At 39.3% G+C, this 17,386-nt stretch overlaps 1 protein-coding gene across 1 annotated transcript; it reads right to left on the reverse strand.

The window, feature by feature from the left end:
* Positions 1-445: 445 nt before the first annotated feature.
* On the reverse strand, positions 446-17,007 carry LOC116448605 (myelin-associated neurite-outgrowth inhibitor-like). The gene is given in 7 exon segments (XM_032119242.1): positions 446-5,470; positions 6,772-6,901; positions 8,135-8,312; positions 9,231-9,373; positions 13,369-13,452; positions 16,928-16,960; positions 16,963-17,007. Coding segments are annotated over 6 exon segments (585 nt in total). The 5' UTR covers positions 16,997-17,007; the 3' UTR covers positions 446-5,470; positions 6,772-6,788.
* Between the last annotated feature and the right edge of the window lie 379 nt (positions 17,008-17,386).

A 17,386-nucleotide genomic window follows, 5' to 3' on the forward strand; every position in this document is an offset into this window, starting at 1 on the left:
AGACACTGATTATAACAGCTTTCTGCTCAGGGGCTGTCACCTCTCCAATCAAACAGCATGGATTGGTACGAAGCAAATGCTGAAGTATTTGTCAAATTTTACATCTGTTCCATTTCCTTTGTTTTAAACTATAAAAATAAAACCTCCCAACCCCAGGAAATGTCTCAAAAGGGAACAAGGCAGAGTTGCACATCTTTACCATACTCTCAGACAGGACAACTTGGGCAGCTTACTCCCCAGTGAGGAGCCTTTGCCACTGTGTTCTGTTAGGCATCAAGAAACCTCACCGAGAAAAGTCACTGAACCCATTTCAGCATTTGCTTTGCTTCCATCAATCACCAGATTCCATGAGATCGAAGAATTAATAAATGCACCATACTGTTCCCCCGCACAGAATGTTTTCGCGGAAGGATGTCACCAAAGACAATAGGAACAGAAACCACAATAAGCAACACAAGTCAATCTTTATTGAAAACTGAAGTATTAATACATAACAATTCTTGTTACAATAAACGTGCTTTTAAGAATTTAAACTTGAGCTCATCTACTCATTGAATTGCATAAAAAATAAAAAAGTATGAATTTTCACAATTGAACTGGCTCAGAATGGAATCTCCACTCTTTGTGTTATGCAATAGTTCAATGCAGGAGTGAGTGATGCCTTAAAACTTATTCTGGAAAGACAACATTGACCTAAACTTAAAAAAAAAAAAAAAGTACCAATACAACTGTTCCTAAGACAGTTTAAAAAAAGTCATAAAAAGGAAACCTGTGTCTATTTCATAACAAACATGGAAAACTATTACTGGGGCCTCTTGTACTTCCATTGCATGCACTCACTTTTTTAGATCTTAAGACAGGAGGGCAGCCAATAATAGCATTACAATTAAAAAAACCCACTAACAAATCCCTTCTACTTAAAACAAGTCTGTACAGCAGCCAGCTAAAAAAGCTTTCCCAGTTTGCCTGCTAAGTGCCCAAAAGTCACAACCAGTTTAGAAAAGTCATGGTCATTTTCTTGATGTTGAAACTTCAGGGCCCATAAATTGTCTAGAGTACTTTTAAAAATCACAAATGGACCCTTACTACGTTTGAAGTTCAGATGTTTCAGTGTTATATGCAACCTGCACAAGAAAAGGTTTCTTGTCCCCAGATAAGCACTGTTCCTCTTCCCTCTCTTGTGCCTACAGGACACTCCTCACCTGCCCTCAGCACCCCGGGCAGAGGTGCTCCCAGCCTGCCCAGAGTCCCTGCTCCTTCCCAGCAGATGTGGGAACCAGCTCGACTCTGGGCCAGCCCTGGTGCACAAGTTGCCCAACCCTGCTGCAGGTGTTCCTGGCCCGTGGCATTTTACCTCCTCAGCGTGAGGGGCTCTGCAGGAAGCCTAGAGCTGATACAACACAGGATTAGAAACTGACACTTCTTAATGAGAACAACATGAACAAGCGGAAATTGCCATGTCTTTTACAGCCTGCACAAAGCCTGGCCCACAGGGCTGAGGAGCCTGCCTGGACTGACACATGCTGGAGCAGGCTGGGGCAGATCAGGGCTATTTCCTAAGGAACACTGCACAAACATAGCCCGGGCAGCCACGGACCAGGCACAGCCACAGCATCTGTCCCGTCCCTCAAGCTCCAGCTGAAGCATCACTAGTGCTCACGCTCCTAAGATGGGAGTTTTCACACACATGGTGGTCACACCACTCCTGGCATGAGTTTGACCCTAGAGTTAGGTGGGTGGTATCAGATTGCTGCGCTTACCTATTTGAGCAAAACCCAAATGAACGGTTGTGGAATACTGTGCTGAAGCACTGGGGAGTGATTCCAAGTCAGTGCTCTTGCCTTACTCACCCAGGAGCAGTGAAAGGCAGAACGCTCCATGGAGAGCATCCAATGCTGAGTACCCTGGTGCAGCTCTGTACCATCAGCTACCCTGACAACACTAACACACAGTGGTACTTACGGGTGGTGGTTGCTTCTGTTGTTTGGTTCGCTTTTTCAGTGGATGAAGCAATACAAGGAAGAACTTCAACTAAAATAAAGGACTTTTTTTCATCTACCACTGCATCTGAAGTCAATTTACCTTGCATAGTACACTCAAAACGAAGCTTTCTTGAACAGCATTCCTGCATGTCTCCTAGAAACTCCAAACAGGAGAGGGTTACAACAAGCATAAGCAACATCTAGTAGTAAGTTGTCTCTTTTCCTTCCTAGTATTTAGTTAACCACCAACCACACTGACTAGGGCTACATGTTTTTGGTGCCAATTAGCCATTTTTCTTTGCTGCTGCTACATTTAAAAGAACATTTTCATCAGCTATTACTGACATAGGGAATACGCGGTTTTTAAAAAATACTTTATCTAGACGCAACACCTGAAATTTGAATTAAAAAAAAAATTCTTGGACTTCTCCTGTGTTATTGCTGCAACAGTTATTTTCAGTTCAGGTTTATAGTAGTACTTTTTTTTTAATCCATATAAAGCTGCCATAAAAGTTTTTTTTTTCTTTTTTTAAAGAGAAGCTTGATCTGAAATGTCTCTACTGCACTAGCTCTTTTCATTTGCTGAGGAGCTCTAGTGCAAACACATACTGCGTTTTCATTTATAAATGGAATTCTAAATAGGGAAATGTTATATAAAAAGCAGGAGAGAATGTTTCGTAAGACCCTCACTGTGTAAACGCCTATTTAATGATGTACAGTTTCCCCCACTGCAGTTTTTATATCCATGCTTTCTACTATTTGCAACAAAATACCATTAAGATAGTTATATATACACATATTCCCCCCGTCCCCCTGCACTGTGCTTTTGGTTACTTTTCATAACAACTCCTGGAGACAAGCTCCAGCCTCCCAGTAGGATCAGAATCGCTCAGGACTGGAAGGTGCAGTACCTTTGAACAAGGTACAGTTTCTCCCTCCTGGATGAATCCCATAATGCAACTTAGAAAAAAAAGTGCTCAAGTAAGTGAGACTGCCTAAGTGTTATGGAATACTATACAGAGGACCCATTCCAAGGTGACATTTAGGAATCTGAAGTTAGAGCAAATATATAGGAAGTATATTAATTCCTAAACTATTTCTCTATTGCAGCAATTCATGAAGTTCTCTCCTACGACCTTCAAAACTTAATTTTATTGGTGATGAGACAGGAGACAGCAAAACTTCCAGCTTGGCCCTCAGAGCTCCTCCCCAACACAGCACTGCTCCAACCCTCAGTCTGGTTAAAACCAGCTCAGGACGAGCGCCCTGCATTGGTGCTCACTGTGCTCTGCCACACCTGACTAATCACAGCTGCAAATCTAACACAAATGGAATTGTTACACACACTTGAACAAAGCACATTCAATTAAGTACGTCTTGGATATCTTCTGCTCCAGATAAAAACATACGGAGATCACTATAGCTGCAGTAAGTGCTCATGAGTAAGGTTGAAATTACTTATTCCAACAACATAGTTATGTTCAAGGCATTAGAAATAAGGGGGCCATCCACTGACAGTGATTCATGCAAAATAAACCTAACTTTATTAAAAAAAAAAAAAAAAAAAGGGGTACAAATACAGAGAGTGCTTACTGTAAAAAATAAAGTTACTGAAGGGCTTCTAACCACCAATGGGGTATGAAGTACACAAGCCTTTCACCAGTGCAGAGTACTGGGATGGCAGCACTAAATCAGCACTGATGCTACCTCCAACTCAGCTGCCAAACCTGTACAGGAGCAGAACACCCCAAAACAAGCATAACTAAGATACACAACTTAAAAAATTTAATTCTGAATGGAAGTTAACTACGAGAACAAGACAGCCTGATATACCTTTGTGTAAATGCTTAAAAGGGAACAACATTTTATATCCATTTACTGCATAATTTATTGCATGCAGAATGTATAAAAAAAAAATTGCCATCTTTCTGGAAATGTAAATCAAGCAGGTTTAAGAAGAACCTCGGTTTTAATGTGCAATATTCAATTTAAAAATTTAAAATCTCCCCCATAATAATTTTGGTATACAAATGGGTTCCAAGGCTAGCCCTTTATCCCCACAGCATTTGCTTTGAGGTACTTTAAAAATTGAAGTTGCAAGAAAGAATATCACAAATGACTCATTGCAATGAAATGCTAATCTTGCAGTCGAGTCTTATTTTACGTGCTTCCAAGTGCAATTTAGGAAGTAAAAAAAAAGAAAATACTAGAAAACACACCAAAGGCTGTAACCAACAATGGCTCCTACTTCAATTACAAATATTTTCATGAAAAAAAAAACCAAAATGAAACTGATATTTAAACCCTCTATATTCTGGCAGCCCTACTACAGAGTATCCATAGCCCTACTGCAAGTAGATAATAAGGAAATTGTGTTAAAATGATATTGTTCCCCTTTAACATACTCATCAGCAGCCACAAGCTTTCCTCAGAATAACAGGCAGCTGAACTCTGTTGCAGAAAGCCCTTGCACTTCTTAAGTTTCTGGAAAGCAAGCTGGATCAACTGCACATACGTTTTCAACTGACTACAACATTCTTCAGGAAAAACAGCACGAATTTGCTCAACTGAGAACTAAAAGGAAGTGTTTTTCTATCAGTCTGTGTGGCAGTCTCACTTTGACACATCTTGCATTATCTGAAAGATAGTACTGGTTAGAAATCTCCCCAGGACATGCTATTCATTATCCAGGTGATATCACCTCCTACTATTCCTAAGAGCCAGTTTTGCCTCAAGGAGGTCTGCCTTATTTACTGGCACACACAGCATTACCTTTGTCATTTCATTCTGATCCTTAAGAACATCTGTATAACACTGATTTCATACAATGAAAACGAAAAGGTATGAAGTAAACTAATCGTGTGCGGGATTTCTACAGCTTGTCTGACTCATTTTCCAGTCACTCCAATTTATTAGCTGAATTTGAAAAGAACACATCGCTTAAATAAAAATATGCCCCTATTAAACTGGCAACTCCATCAACCTGAAACAGGCTGAAGCACTCATCTAATGTATGTTATGGTATTCTAGAAAGAAACTCACTTTCATGATTCTACCTTGTCAGACCCTGCATACATTACAACAGTGCATTAGTGATACAAGTTGTAAAATACTTTTCGGTTCCTTTGGATTTGCATATGATGGTTTTTGCATCAGTCACTGCAGGTAGATTGAGCAAGCTTTGTTTTTGTGTTTTAACATGCATTCAACTAGATATGGATCAGAATAAATTTATACTCCCTTTTTATCATTATAATTAGCTAAAAAATTGCAAGACAGTCCACAAAACAGGATTTGCTTTAAGACTAACTGCTGGAGTTCCAAGATGTAAGATATGCAGCACTGGAAAATCTTCAGTGATCAGGAATTAGTAGTGTTTAGCCGAGTGTTGAAAGCATTCAGAAGGAAAGTCCTGGTTGGAGGCATGAGGGCTTCAGCACCAACTTTTAAACCTCAATTTCTTGATTGCATATCTCCCATCTTTAAACCTACATTAAGAGGGGGGAAAAGAGTGGGAAATACTCTCAATTAGGTGGAATGTTATTTGAGTGTGGCAGAACACACTAGCATTGCATGCACCACACTGATACACACATCTATCAACAAATGTTAAGTGTTAAATAATGTTACCCTAGCACTTATCCTGCCAGCTGACACGTCCAGCCCTCTGGGCTAACAGCACACTACATGGACTTGCTCTTGTCATGTCCAGTCCAGCTTTCTGTCATCACTACCACTGTGTTTAATGTAGAAGACGCAATATTAAGAAGGTATTTTGTGCTAAATTTAATTACCAGCAGTAACGAGTTTATTCCCAGCATAATTTTCACTTCTTATATTCATGTAATGCAAGACTCTTGGCTGAAATATTTCATGTGAAACACTTCAGATCTGCAGACAGCTATGTAGCATCACAGCAAAATGAGAAATGGCTGCTACATTACTATCTCAAAGGGAATAGTCACCTGCAATCTCAGAACTCTGTACTTCTAACTGCTGAAACAGAAATCCAGAGAAAGTTAAAGTTAACTTTTGTCATAAACTAAATTGACTAAAAGTGAAAATTTCAAGTTCAGTTGGTCTGACAAGCCATTATTTCAAATGAAGCTGTTTTCAACTTAAGCTAAAAATAACCAAGCAAACAAGAAATGAAGTGGGTATCACAAAAACATTAGTCCTCGTGTCAGTTTGACACAGATTACACCCCCAAAATCCACCCCACTTTATAGCAGATTTCAAAATTAAACTCCTTTTCTTGAAATCCATGATCTAAATTTTGGCTCACACTAAAAATGCTTTTTCTATGCTGACCGCATGCAGTATGAACTGATACTTACCTGAAACAGAGTGAATATACAAAATTATTTCAAGGTTATCTGTTTCAGCAGCTTGTGAGGAATACTTGCTCTGAGCAAGGCAAAACACTTTGCCTACATATTTTGCCGATCACAGGTAAGACTACAAAGTCAAATACATTCATTCAGGAATCACAGTACTGCTGAATTCAACAATGATTCCAAAATACTGAATATATTTAATTCCAGATGTATTTTAATTAGGCAAACTTAAGGCTCATTCTTTCATATTTGACAATCACGCCTCATGAAATGATTCATGACTTGTGAAGACACAGACCACTGAAGAAATCCCAGTAGGATTTTTGAGTATTCCTGCTCAACTGGAGTACTGTAGAAGCACCCTCCATTGCTTATCATTTGCAAAATGTCCCCAAAAGAACCTGCAATGCTGTTGTTTGTAATAAAGATTAACTGCTTTCAATGTAACTTACACTGACTGCCAGGATGATCACCACTGTGGGGGCACATAACTATAGGTTGGTGTTCCTGGAGCCCGATATGTGGGCATAGTAACTGGATGAGGGGCTACTGGAGTTGGGGAATGAGTTGTCAACAAAGTACCTAGAACGAAGAGAACAGTTTTTCAGCAAGCAAAAATTCTACTAGAGGAGGAAAAAAAAAAAGGGGGGGGGGAGGAGGGGGAGAAAAACAAGTTAATTTTAAAGACAGTTACAACTTGTTCATCTTCAAAGTTACCACTATCATTTTGCACTCAAGTCCCAATCTTCTTCAAGCCTTTAAGCAAGGGGGCCATTTTAGCCCAGTGGACGTTTAGGCCAATGCATACAAAGATATTCATTACTCAAAAATAACTCTAGCAGAAACCCTGCAACATAAGCAACTCTTCCCACAGCAGGCTTTACATGCCATTAAGAATATTTGATGGTAGAGATAACTTGACTGATAATCAGAATAAGATAGTTCTTGTTTGCACTATTACAGATAGGCTTTGTCCCCATGAATGAAGCTCTAATGTTAGTTCAGTTTGTAACACCTAACTCCTCTAGTTTTGAGGTTTCTCAAATTAAATTGTAATTTTGACAGGATAGAAACCAGAATCTAGAAACAAACTTATGGCTCTTGTTTTTTCAATTTCTAAATTAGTGTCCCTTGAGTGAAAGTGGACTTTTTTTGTGAGTTAACACCCAGTGAGTAACAAAGCATAGCACCCCCCCTCAGCAAACACACCGAGATGAAACTGAATTATTGGTTAAACACCATTCTCTCCAAAACACTACCACTAAAAGAGTTTGGCAATAGGAAGTAGACATCCCCAACCATTTCCCATGGCACAGAGAACCTGCAGGTACCACAAACACATGAAGTGTTGTATCTCAAGACAAGGAAGGTCTGTGATACGAGGGGTGGGCCCAAAACACTGCATTGTCCTCAGCTCTAAGAGGCTGCTGCTTTCAACTGGCTCAGAGAAATGCATTGGGAAGAGGAAGTCACACTTTTGACACTGGTATGACAAGATGCAAAGGGTGTTAAGAGTAAGTGATATTCTATACAGATATGAAGAAAAACTACTAAGTCTCATAATACCAACTCTGAAAAGAGGATGTGGTACCTCCATCCTTAGAGGTGATCAAGGTACTGCTGAACAAGAACAAACCCTGACCCAGCTGGGCTCACTCAGAAGACACTGCACCACACAACCTGCTAAACTGACATTTGTATGATTCTGTCAAGTACACCTGAGGCATCACATTTTGTAACATAGCTGTGCTCCACCTCGGGCTCAAAGGAGAGCTCGCTCCACTGAGAAAAAGCAATGGTTGGAAGTGCACACACCTGCTGACATTGCCATAGTCGTCCCAGCCACCATCCCCATGGTGACCCCGTTCCCCCTGGGCGGCGGGATCGGAGCAGGATACATGGTTGCTGGCATTCCATTGGGCTGCACGACTGTGGTGTGGTGGATTACGTGGGGTGGTGCTGCATATAAAGGCTGTGTGTAGTAAGTGCCTTGCTGTTGGAGAAAATAACAGTACATTAAGGAATTACAGTGTATCTGCTGGGGAAGAGAAATGGTATCTTCTTTCACAAATGTATCATAAAATAAAAGTATTACTCTAAAGATGCAATGAATTTACAGAGCAGAAGCCAAAACATTAATTTTAACTATTACAATTGTGTTTCACTCACAGTGTAACATTTTATCCCTTTTTAAGGCATTTAGAATAACAAAGTAGGGACCTTTGTAGATGCTAGCTGTACCTTCAACAATAAGGGCTCATTCATCATTCATTCTCTTCATTTTGATTCTTTTAGTATATTAATCCATGACAGAATTCCTCATTCCTTCACAACTTTTTATTCAGTTGCTTTTAGTAAAATACCCCAATGTTTTTGGCAAATCCAAGTACACTAAGCAGACTGAATAAAACTTGTTAAGTGCTTATTAATACTCTTCAGCTACTGCTTACATGCCAGGTGAGTTTCCACTATGAAAAGGCAAACTTTCCCCAAAATATCACGTTTATTAACGTATCTTAATTCTACCCTTTCCAATAGTTTTCAACAGCTTCCCAAGCATGAGACTTGGTAAATCCCTGAAATCACAACAGAAACTCCATTAAAAAAATTGTGACCATTTTTGACAAAACAAAAATCAGGATATAGGTAGCTATAGGATCCAGCCTGTTTTGGTAACTACTGAATTTAGTGTCTCTTCAGTAAGTGCTGAGTAACTGTCATGCAAGAGAGAGTGTAAAACTGCACACACACACTAAATCACTGTATTAAGAATTCTTATTGTAGGCAGCTACAAATTCTCTCCATCCACAAAGAAATGAACGTGATGGAAAGTTGGAAGAGCTCACACAGCTATCACAGGGACCACACACAGCACTGCCCACAGAGGCATTCTGTGGCTCTGCCCACGGACCTGTGCATATGGGTTCTGCTGTGGGTAGGCACTTCGGACTGGGTACACAGCAGTCTGGTAGGGGTTCGGAGACGACGAGTACGGCGGCACTGCTCCACTGGTGGGTGAACAGGACACTTTGTATGGGGTGCCTGGCGTATAACCTGAAACAAAGGGAAAGCTGCATTAAAACGTGGAAAACACTCAGCAGCACGATGCTTTCCAAAGTCAGGCACAACAATTCTCATATTTCCCAACTCCATAAGCTTCATGTGAGTACTTCCTAAGTTAGTCCCAATATCCAAGCATAAGTTCTATCATTTACCTAATACTGGCAACAGTCTGGAAATAGTATTTGACTGTGTCAACTAAGTTAACTGTGCACTTGCACAATTTACTTTTCAAGTCTATGGATATGGGGCAAAAAGTGCATTTTCATAATAACATATTAGGCAGCATCCCTACATAGGAGGACTTGGCACATGTAAGTGTCAGTCAATTCTCCACACAACCCCAAATTGTACTGGCAAAACACAGTAGCAGTCAACTAACCTGCTGTAGGAGATGACACAGCACAAGAGTAAGAATTACAAAAGCCAGAATCATCTAAAGACCTCATGATGGATTTTTCAGAGAACAGAGACAAAATCTGCAACCCCCTACTTCAGCTTACTTTTATTTCTATTTGTTTTCTGGCATTTTCTGAACTGCTAAAATAAACATGAAATGCTCTACCTTTAAAACACAAACACTGCAAAGTTCAGTGCAACTGCAAATTAGACTTGGAAGGCACTTAAGATCCTTAATTCTTATTTTTGAGTATTATATATGTAGACATATCCTTAAACATCACTTAAGAACTGTTTTTATGCTTTACAGTAAGACTTCAGATGCCATCAGAAGGTGGTTGGCATTCCTGTTACAAGGCCCCCAAAATCAGTTTGCCTTGTAAATGTTTGGAACTGCTGAATTTTTACAGGGATAAGTAGCAACTGCTGGCTCAGACCCTGCCCAAAGACAGCTTTTCCATAATTTCTCCAGCCCTCATCAGACAAGGTCTCAGGGTCAGAACAAGGGCTTGAAGAGGCGTAGAGGAAATTGTGAGATAGATTATATATATAATGTTTCTGTGTGCTACACTCCCAAGATTATTCTGTTGCCAGAGTGGGAATACAAACACCTCAGCAGCAGCATCCAACAGGAGTAACATCTAGGGTAGCAAACAACAGGCATGACCTAGTCTGGAGAAAGCACCAAGGCCCTCACCTGTGCTGTTTTGAAAACATCTTGGCTCTCATGCAGGTCCTACCACACTAGGAGACACAACATCCACAGCTACAATTTGTAGTTAGTTGGAGTTGAACAAACTAGTACCAGGGCAGGGCAAGGCAGAACAGACACTTGGTAATTACAGGAAAAAAATGAGACTATCAGAGTAGAGATTAGGTTGATTTTAAAAACTGTCTGGAATGGGCTGACTTCAATACAGAGAACAGATCTGAAGTTGCATAGCAGAGAGAATGCTGGCATTTGTGCTGTCAAAAATCAGCCTGTGCAAACAGTATGATGACACATGACCTTCATTCTTCTTGAAGAAGTCTGGGCTTCTGTTCAATTTCATTACACCCTTCAAACTAAAAGTTGTTTAGCTTACAAAGAAATAGTTTCACTGTTTCTTTTTAATAGAATTTATTACCTTTTAAAAAGCTGCACCGCAGCACTTACTCTGAACTCTTGCTTTTAGAGATCCTAAGTATTTCACAGATACAGCATGGTGAAGAAGGAACATCTATTAGTACGGGTAGCTATTTGTGGTGAAAACCCCAGCTACAAAATGCTGAACATGAAGAATCACTACAACCATGTCCTCAGTGAAGCCCACTCTCATTCTAAAAACCCACCGATACAGCTGCACAGGCTATTTCTCTTTCATTCTTGCAAAGTGGTAAATCTGCACAAGAGGTATTCTGTCTTCCCAATTATTTTTTTTTTCTCCCTTATATGGAGCAAAGACCTTAACAGTAAATTGCAGGGTAAGTCAAAACCACAGTAATTTAAGACACTTACCTTTTAAAAAAAGTACCCTTTCACAACAGCAGTGGCACAGCACATTCAAATGCTGCTGTGTAATATGAATTTACAAAAGCTTTGATTCTACAAACAAGAGGTTACATCAGAAAGGTTAAAAAAGATATAAAAAAATCCCAGCTGTTAGTACAAAGTACTCCAAGTTGTTATCTGCCTGAATTAGAGGTCTGTACATTTTGAACTTTTGTTAACAGCTTAAAGAGCAGCAAAAAATTAAAGCTATTCTTAGTTCTGAAATAAAAGCTTACTTCCTATTCAACAGCAAGAAAGACCAACAATACTAGTTTTTTAAAAAATTAATGACATTCAATGACAGTATACAACTTCTATTCATCTTTATTGCTTTTTCTTAGAAGTGAAAAAGTTCTTTCTTTGACTTTGCTATATAGCATGAGCTATATTCCAAGATTAATCAGTGCAAACTAATATTACAACATGATTAAGTCTAACAGGTCAAGAATCTTCCCCAGATTTCCCATGATTAGTTAAATTGATTCCATGCAGCTTGGCCTCATCTTCCTGCAGCAGGATTTGCAAACTGCAACCTGTACTAAGACTGGAGCTACCTTTTGGTTACCTGACCCTAGAATCAAAGCCTACAGCTACTCCTCAGCACAGCTGCAGGATATATGCAGGGCAGCACAGAAGGCAGTGAAACTGAAACCACCTGATAACAGTAAAGACAATAATAAAAGCCCACACAGGGTTCTGCCCCCTGAGCTAAGAGTTCTACCCTGATGGGAACTACTCTTCCTTGAACGTGGCTCTCGGAGTAAGTTCTGAAGCAATCCAGTGCAGATGCAAGCTGGCAGCCCCAGATACGATACTGGCACAGTGGCAATACCTAGCCATGGGATAGATTTTTTTTTTTTTTTTTTAGTTCCTGGAACTTACAACATTAATCTGTTTCCTTACCTTAAATTCAAGGCCAAACACAAGATGAAGTCTGAGTCTGTACTCACTCTGCCTCCAAGCAGCAAACTGAACAGTGACACAGGTTGTACCAACCCACAGAGTTCCAAGGAAAGCTACACACTTCTAACAGGTTCTGCAGGCACACATTTTAGATGAGTCTTGCCTCAGTAATTGCTGACACACCCTCAAGAGTCTCCAGGTAGTTAAAGTCCATCCATTACAAACACTGAACTTCAATACCAAGCAAGCTTCCACAACATAAGCCTCCCAATTTCAAGCAGTATCCTTTCCTATTACCATAAATTAAACAAGTGCATTCACAGACAAACTTGGTTCTGAGGATGCCCAGCTCTACATTACCAAAGCAATGTAAGGAATTCCTCCCTATACAAAATAACCATAGGGAGAATACTGTTGTATCAGGTGCATGTTCCTGCTTTAAGTGGAAATTAAATGCTACCAGTCTCTGTTTTGTTTCAACTATCAGCACATTAAAATCATGTTCTATTTGGGAAAACAGAACTACACAAAAATAACTTCGATGAAGGCCTTGTTTTCCATGTCTGTTTTTCCACCTCCCTTTTCCAAGGCTCATCCTATTCCCTTTCTTAAATAACACCCATGTAAGTGCAGTTACGTAAGGCCTTCCCCTGTATCCACAATGCTCAATCAGTTCTACCCAGCAACCAGGCTTTCCAGACCATCAGCTTGTGCAAGACAATTTTAAGGGCAGAGAGAAGCCAGAAAGCTGAACTTGCAAAGATACCATTTAAGAGAGGGATGAAAAAGAATAATTTTGAGGATAACAGACAGAAGAAAAAACAGGAATCTGGAAATGACCAGTAGGATGCAAAGCAAGCAGAACCATGAAGGAAGCAGTGAAGGGAAATGTAATGCAAACCTCAAAGATCATCCGGAAATACAGAAACAACAGCTAAAACATCAGCTGTTCCCTTCTTGGAAGGTGCATGCAGTATGACTTAAGATTATTATAACTTTAATTTATCAGATGATTCCTTACAGGTCATACTCAAGGTAACATAAAACTTATCCCACAGTACAAGTGTTATTGTAAGCCCCTACAGCTTTTCCTCATTCTTGCTTCTAACCACTTGTAAATGTCAGGTTCTTGCTCTGACATCCCAATTCCACATACCTGTTTGGAAGGTAGGATTTGCTCCAGGATACATATTAGGGGAATAGGCAGGAGCAGCCGCTGCATAGCCCATGGGGAAGCCAGCTAGAAGAAAGAACACACCAAAGTTATTTTCTAGACTGACTTTACTCAAAGTTCTCAATGCACATGCTTTACCTGAGGCAAGCAAACAGACACAATCCCACCTCATCAAACAAAACAGTGCAATCCCCTTCTCCCAAGCCCCCTGAAGATGAATGCTAAGTGAAGGGAACAGCTATGGTTTCACAAGTCCATTCTCTCTTACACCCCTCTTTCAGCGATCTCCATTGGACAACTAATTGTTAAGTTAGTTGGAAAACAAAGTTTTGTGTAACTGTCCTGCACGCCTCCCCCTGGGGAGATGCACATTTAGCACTTATCTGAATGGACTTTTTCACAGAAATAAATCCCTAAAAGTTAGAGTGACTCTGACTCTCCAGATCAGAGATATCTCAAGTAGAAAGTACAAAGCAGTAGTAGTCCAAACTGCTTGCTGAATTTGACACATATTTGCTACTACACTTGGTATCAAACAAGCTCCCCAGTTTCAGACACACACAGTGACAACAGTAACAAGTGATTCACAGAGGTATTGGCAAAATTACAGTGAAACATTTCCACACCAGAGAACACTGTAATATGCTCCAGTGTAAGGCACAACACAGCATTTGCAAAAGCTACTTATTGGAAAGACATGAAGCTTGTTTAGATTTAGTAAGTGAAATTTCTGAATTAACAATAGCTATTAGTTTTCCCAAGAACCTATTTACATTATTCAAATCTGTAAAACCAAGTGATGTCTGTATTCAGAAAGATAGAGTTACTACCACATTCTGCTCTCTACATAGAAAGATTTCAGCTTCTTCAGATAAAAGGCAATTAATATTTGCATATCCACTGTCAGACTCCGAGCTTAGTTTTAAATTGCTGTTCAGATCTGAAGGGCTTTTATTTCACTATGAATCCCAGAGCCCTCAGCAATTACTCCCAACAATAAGAATTACTTAGCTCAGGACTATATATGCTAACCTAGTTTTGTAAAGCACTCTGTAAACATATCAAGTGACATACACTTGGCACTACTATTAGGTGGTCAGCATGGATAAGACTAAGAAAAGCATTAGGCTTAAAAATCGAAGTTAAAAATAACATATCCAAGTCATAACAACTTTTCAGAGTGTAAATAGCTCTTCAGTTTTCAAACTCACAAGCTGCTGGTGGAAAGCTTTAGTACAGCTTTTCCTTACTCAAACACTACACATCTGCAACAGTGTATGTGGGAAACATTTTCAGTCCTTTCTTTCCTCCTTCACAGCTTTAGCTGCACGGTGGAGCACTGAGCTACTCAAGAAACAGGTCATTTGTGAAAAATGTAACTACAACAAGCAGCAGCTTTAGCTTCTACAAGGAACTTCCATCCATATGAGAACATTTGAATATTGATTTCTTGCTGCTGTAAAACTATCCAACAGCCTGAAATAGGTGTAGTATAATATAAACAGTTATTAAATATGCAACAGCTTTAGAAACACATTGCCTTTCAATAACGCATTCCACCTACTGCTGCGTTCCTCACTTTCTATTACCGTGCAACCCATGTAAATGCAATGATTCTGAGTGGAGAATCTGCAGCTTTTCAACTAGGAGAAGCGAAGAAGGGGAACTTAGTCATGCAACATTTTTCAAAAAAATCCTAAAATGCAAGTCTACTTTTCATTTTAGATAATGTGCTTTGTATTCATCCCACAATCTTAAAGCCTGGACCAGGCAGCTCAGCAAACTATCTAATGGTGTAACACATTATTGACTAAGCTGAATTTAAGGGTCCCAGTGGTGTGAACTGACCAACTAACTGCTGTGAGGAAGAATTCTAAGTAACCACATTGTAGCACGACACTTAAGGCACTTCTGTAACAATTCTATTTCAATTCCATATATTTTAGTTATGCAGACTGGCAAATATAAAGCACTTCCATAATTTAATATATAGTCTAGTATTTATAATAGTATAATAAAAGATAAGAGACTGCGATGTTGTTTAAACTGCTATTTCTGAATCTACAATAATATTTTTTCCTAAATAAAGGTACAACTTTGTTTAGTATAGACAAGAGCCTTGATGCAATATGTAGATTCTTACAAGCACAAATGAAAATCTGGTTAATATAAATCTGGGTTTAGAAAATAAATAGAGCTAAAGATATGAAGTTATATTCAAATAATCCATAATAATCTTTATCTAAAGCAAAAGAAAAGCAATCTATTACAAATACAGAAATAACTGTCCCATGCATTTTATTAATTAGTAAGCCTCTGCTGCTTGCCTTATTGTAAGATTACTACAGCCTTTATAACTTTATAACTTTACAGAGAGTAAAACCATCCTGCAGGACTTATGGTTACATAGTGTCAGCTTTACAATTTATTACTGCACCATTCCAGTCACTCAATAGACTTAAAAACATTTCAACACATTTTGTGTTTTCCCTTACAAATACTGTAGAAATCAAGAAAGGTGCATTAGTTTGAGAAACATGAAAAGCAAAAAAATTAAATTAAAAATGCTTTTGAGACAATCAAGCCAATAAAGAGAATTCATTTATGCACCACTATTTAGAAGGAAGAACAGAGAAAAACAGAACAGGAAAACAGGAACTCTAGTGCATTATCCAAGGTAAAAACAGATTTAAGAATGGTAAATACCAGCAGGGAGAATATAGTACAGCTACCAAGAATATAAACAGTAACAGCACAGAGTAATTTCTGCCTCCCAACACAGACACCAACTAAATCACAAAACAGCATCCCTGTAAAAGCTAAAGAAGTTGAACTTCTTACGAAATACAAAACTGAGCAGAAAAGACCCTCCAGCCTCTCCCAGGATGGAAACTCCTAATCTCAGAGATAACAGAAAAAAAAGGCAGCATCAAGACATGCTGCTTGAAATGTCTCCCAGAGGCACACAGGCTTCTCTTCAGCCCTCCTGGAAAGTTCGTGCAAATCTAATTTTGCCTCATCCAACTTTTAGACTATGGAGGACATCAGAAATGAGCCCCTTGCACACACACTAGGAGATGAGGGGAAAAAACCCCAAAACCTCATGAGAAGCTTTAGTCAACGAGAAACAGATAAAACAAGAAATTAAACGTATTTCCATTTCAAAAAACATTTTTGGCCATTTCTTGGTCCCACCTTTGATGCCATGCTTAGGGCAATCAGAGAACAGATAGCATGAACAAGAATTAGAGGATAGAAAGGTTAACAGTGCCAGTCAACTGGCAGCAGAATAGATTGCCTCCCCTTCTTGCAGGGCGTAATTATTAGAGCTCCTAAAATAAACTGCATTGGAGAGATACTGAAGTTAGAAATATACAGAAGAAATAACATCACTCTTGAAATGTCATTTTTTAAATTTAAAAGCATCCTCATCCCAATCCCAAAACAGATTTACATGAAGGCATTCCTAAGTGACTATTTCTTCTTGATCACAAGCAAAGAGCATTGTAACCAAAATTTGTTAGAAAATAGAGTTGCTTACCTGGATAACCAATTCCTTTGGCATTTGCATAGGAACCCCAGAAGATCCAGGGCTATACACAGGATTCATGATTTCAGTAACTGAATCAGGAAATAAAGAAAAAGAAAACCAGTATTTACTTAGGTATAAGGAAAGCTTGAAACCTCAACAACTAACATGGAACTGGAAACTGAGGAAACATATTGGAAGAAAAAGTAACAAAGGAAAAAGCAGCAATTGCGCTACTTCTCAATATTAAAGCTGTAGCTACAGGCAGGAAATAATCACTGCAGGAATAAGTTTCAAAGCATCCCAAGCCTCAATCAGCTAGAGAATGTCTCAGGAATGAAACATTCCCTGTTGCAGAGCACACTTTCAAAATATTTCCATTGCCCCGAGCTCCCCCCATGGCACGCAGATCCATAACCCACTGCAGGAGTTCTCATGTGTTGGACTTCTCCCCTCATGCCACCTATCAAT

This window comes from Corvus moneduloides, chromosome 10 (assembly GCF_009650955.1).
Source record: "Corvus moneduloides isolate bCorMon1 chromosome 10, bCorMon1.pri, whole genome shotgun sequence".
Taxonomy (NCBI): domain Eukaryota; kingdom Metazoa; phylum Chordata; class Aves; order Passeriformes; family Corvidae; genus Corvus; species Corvus moneduloides.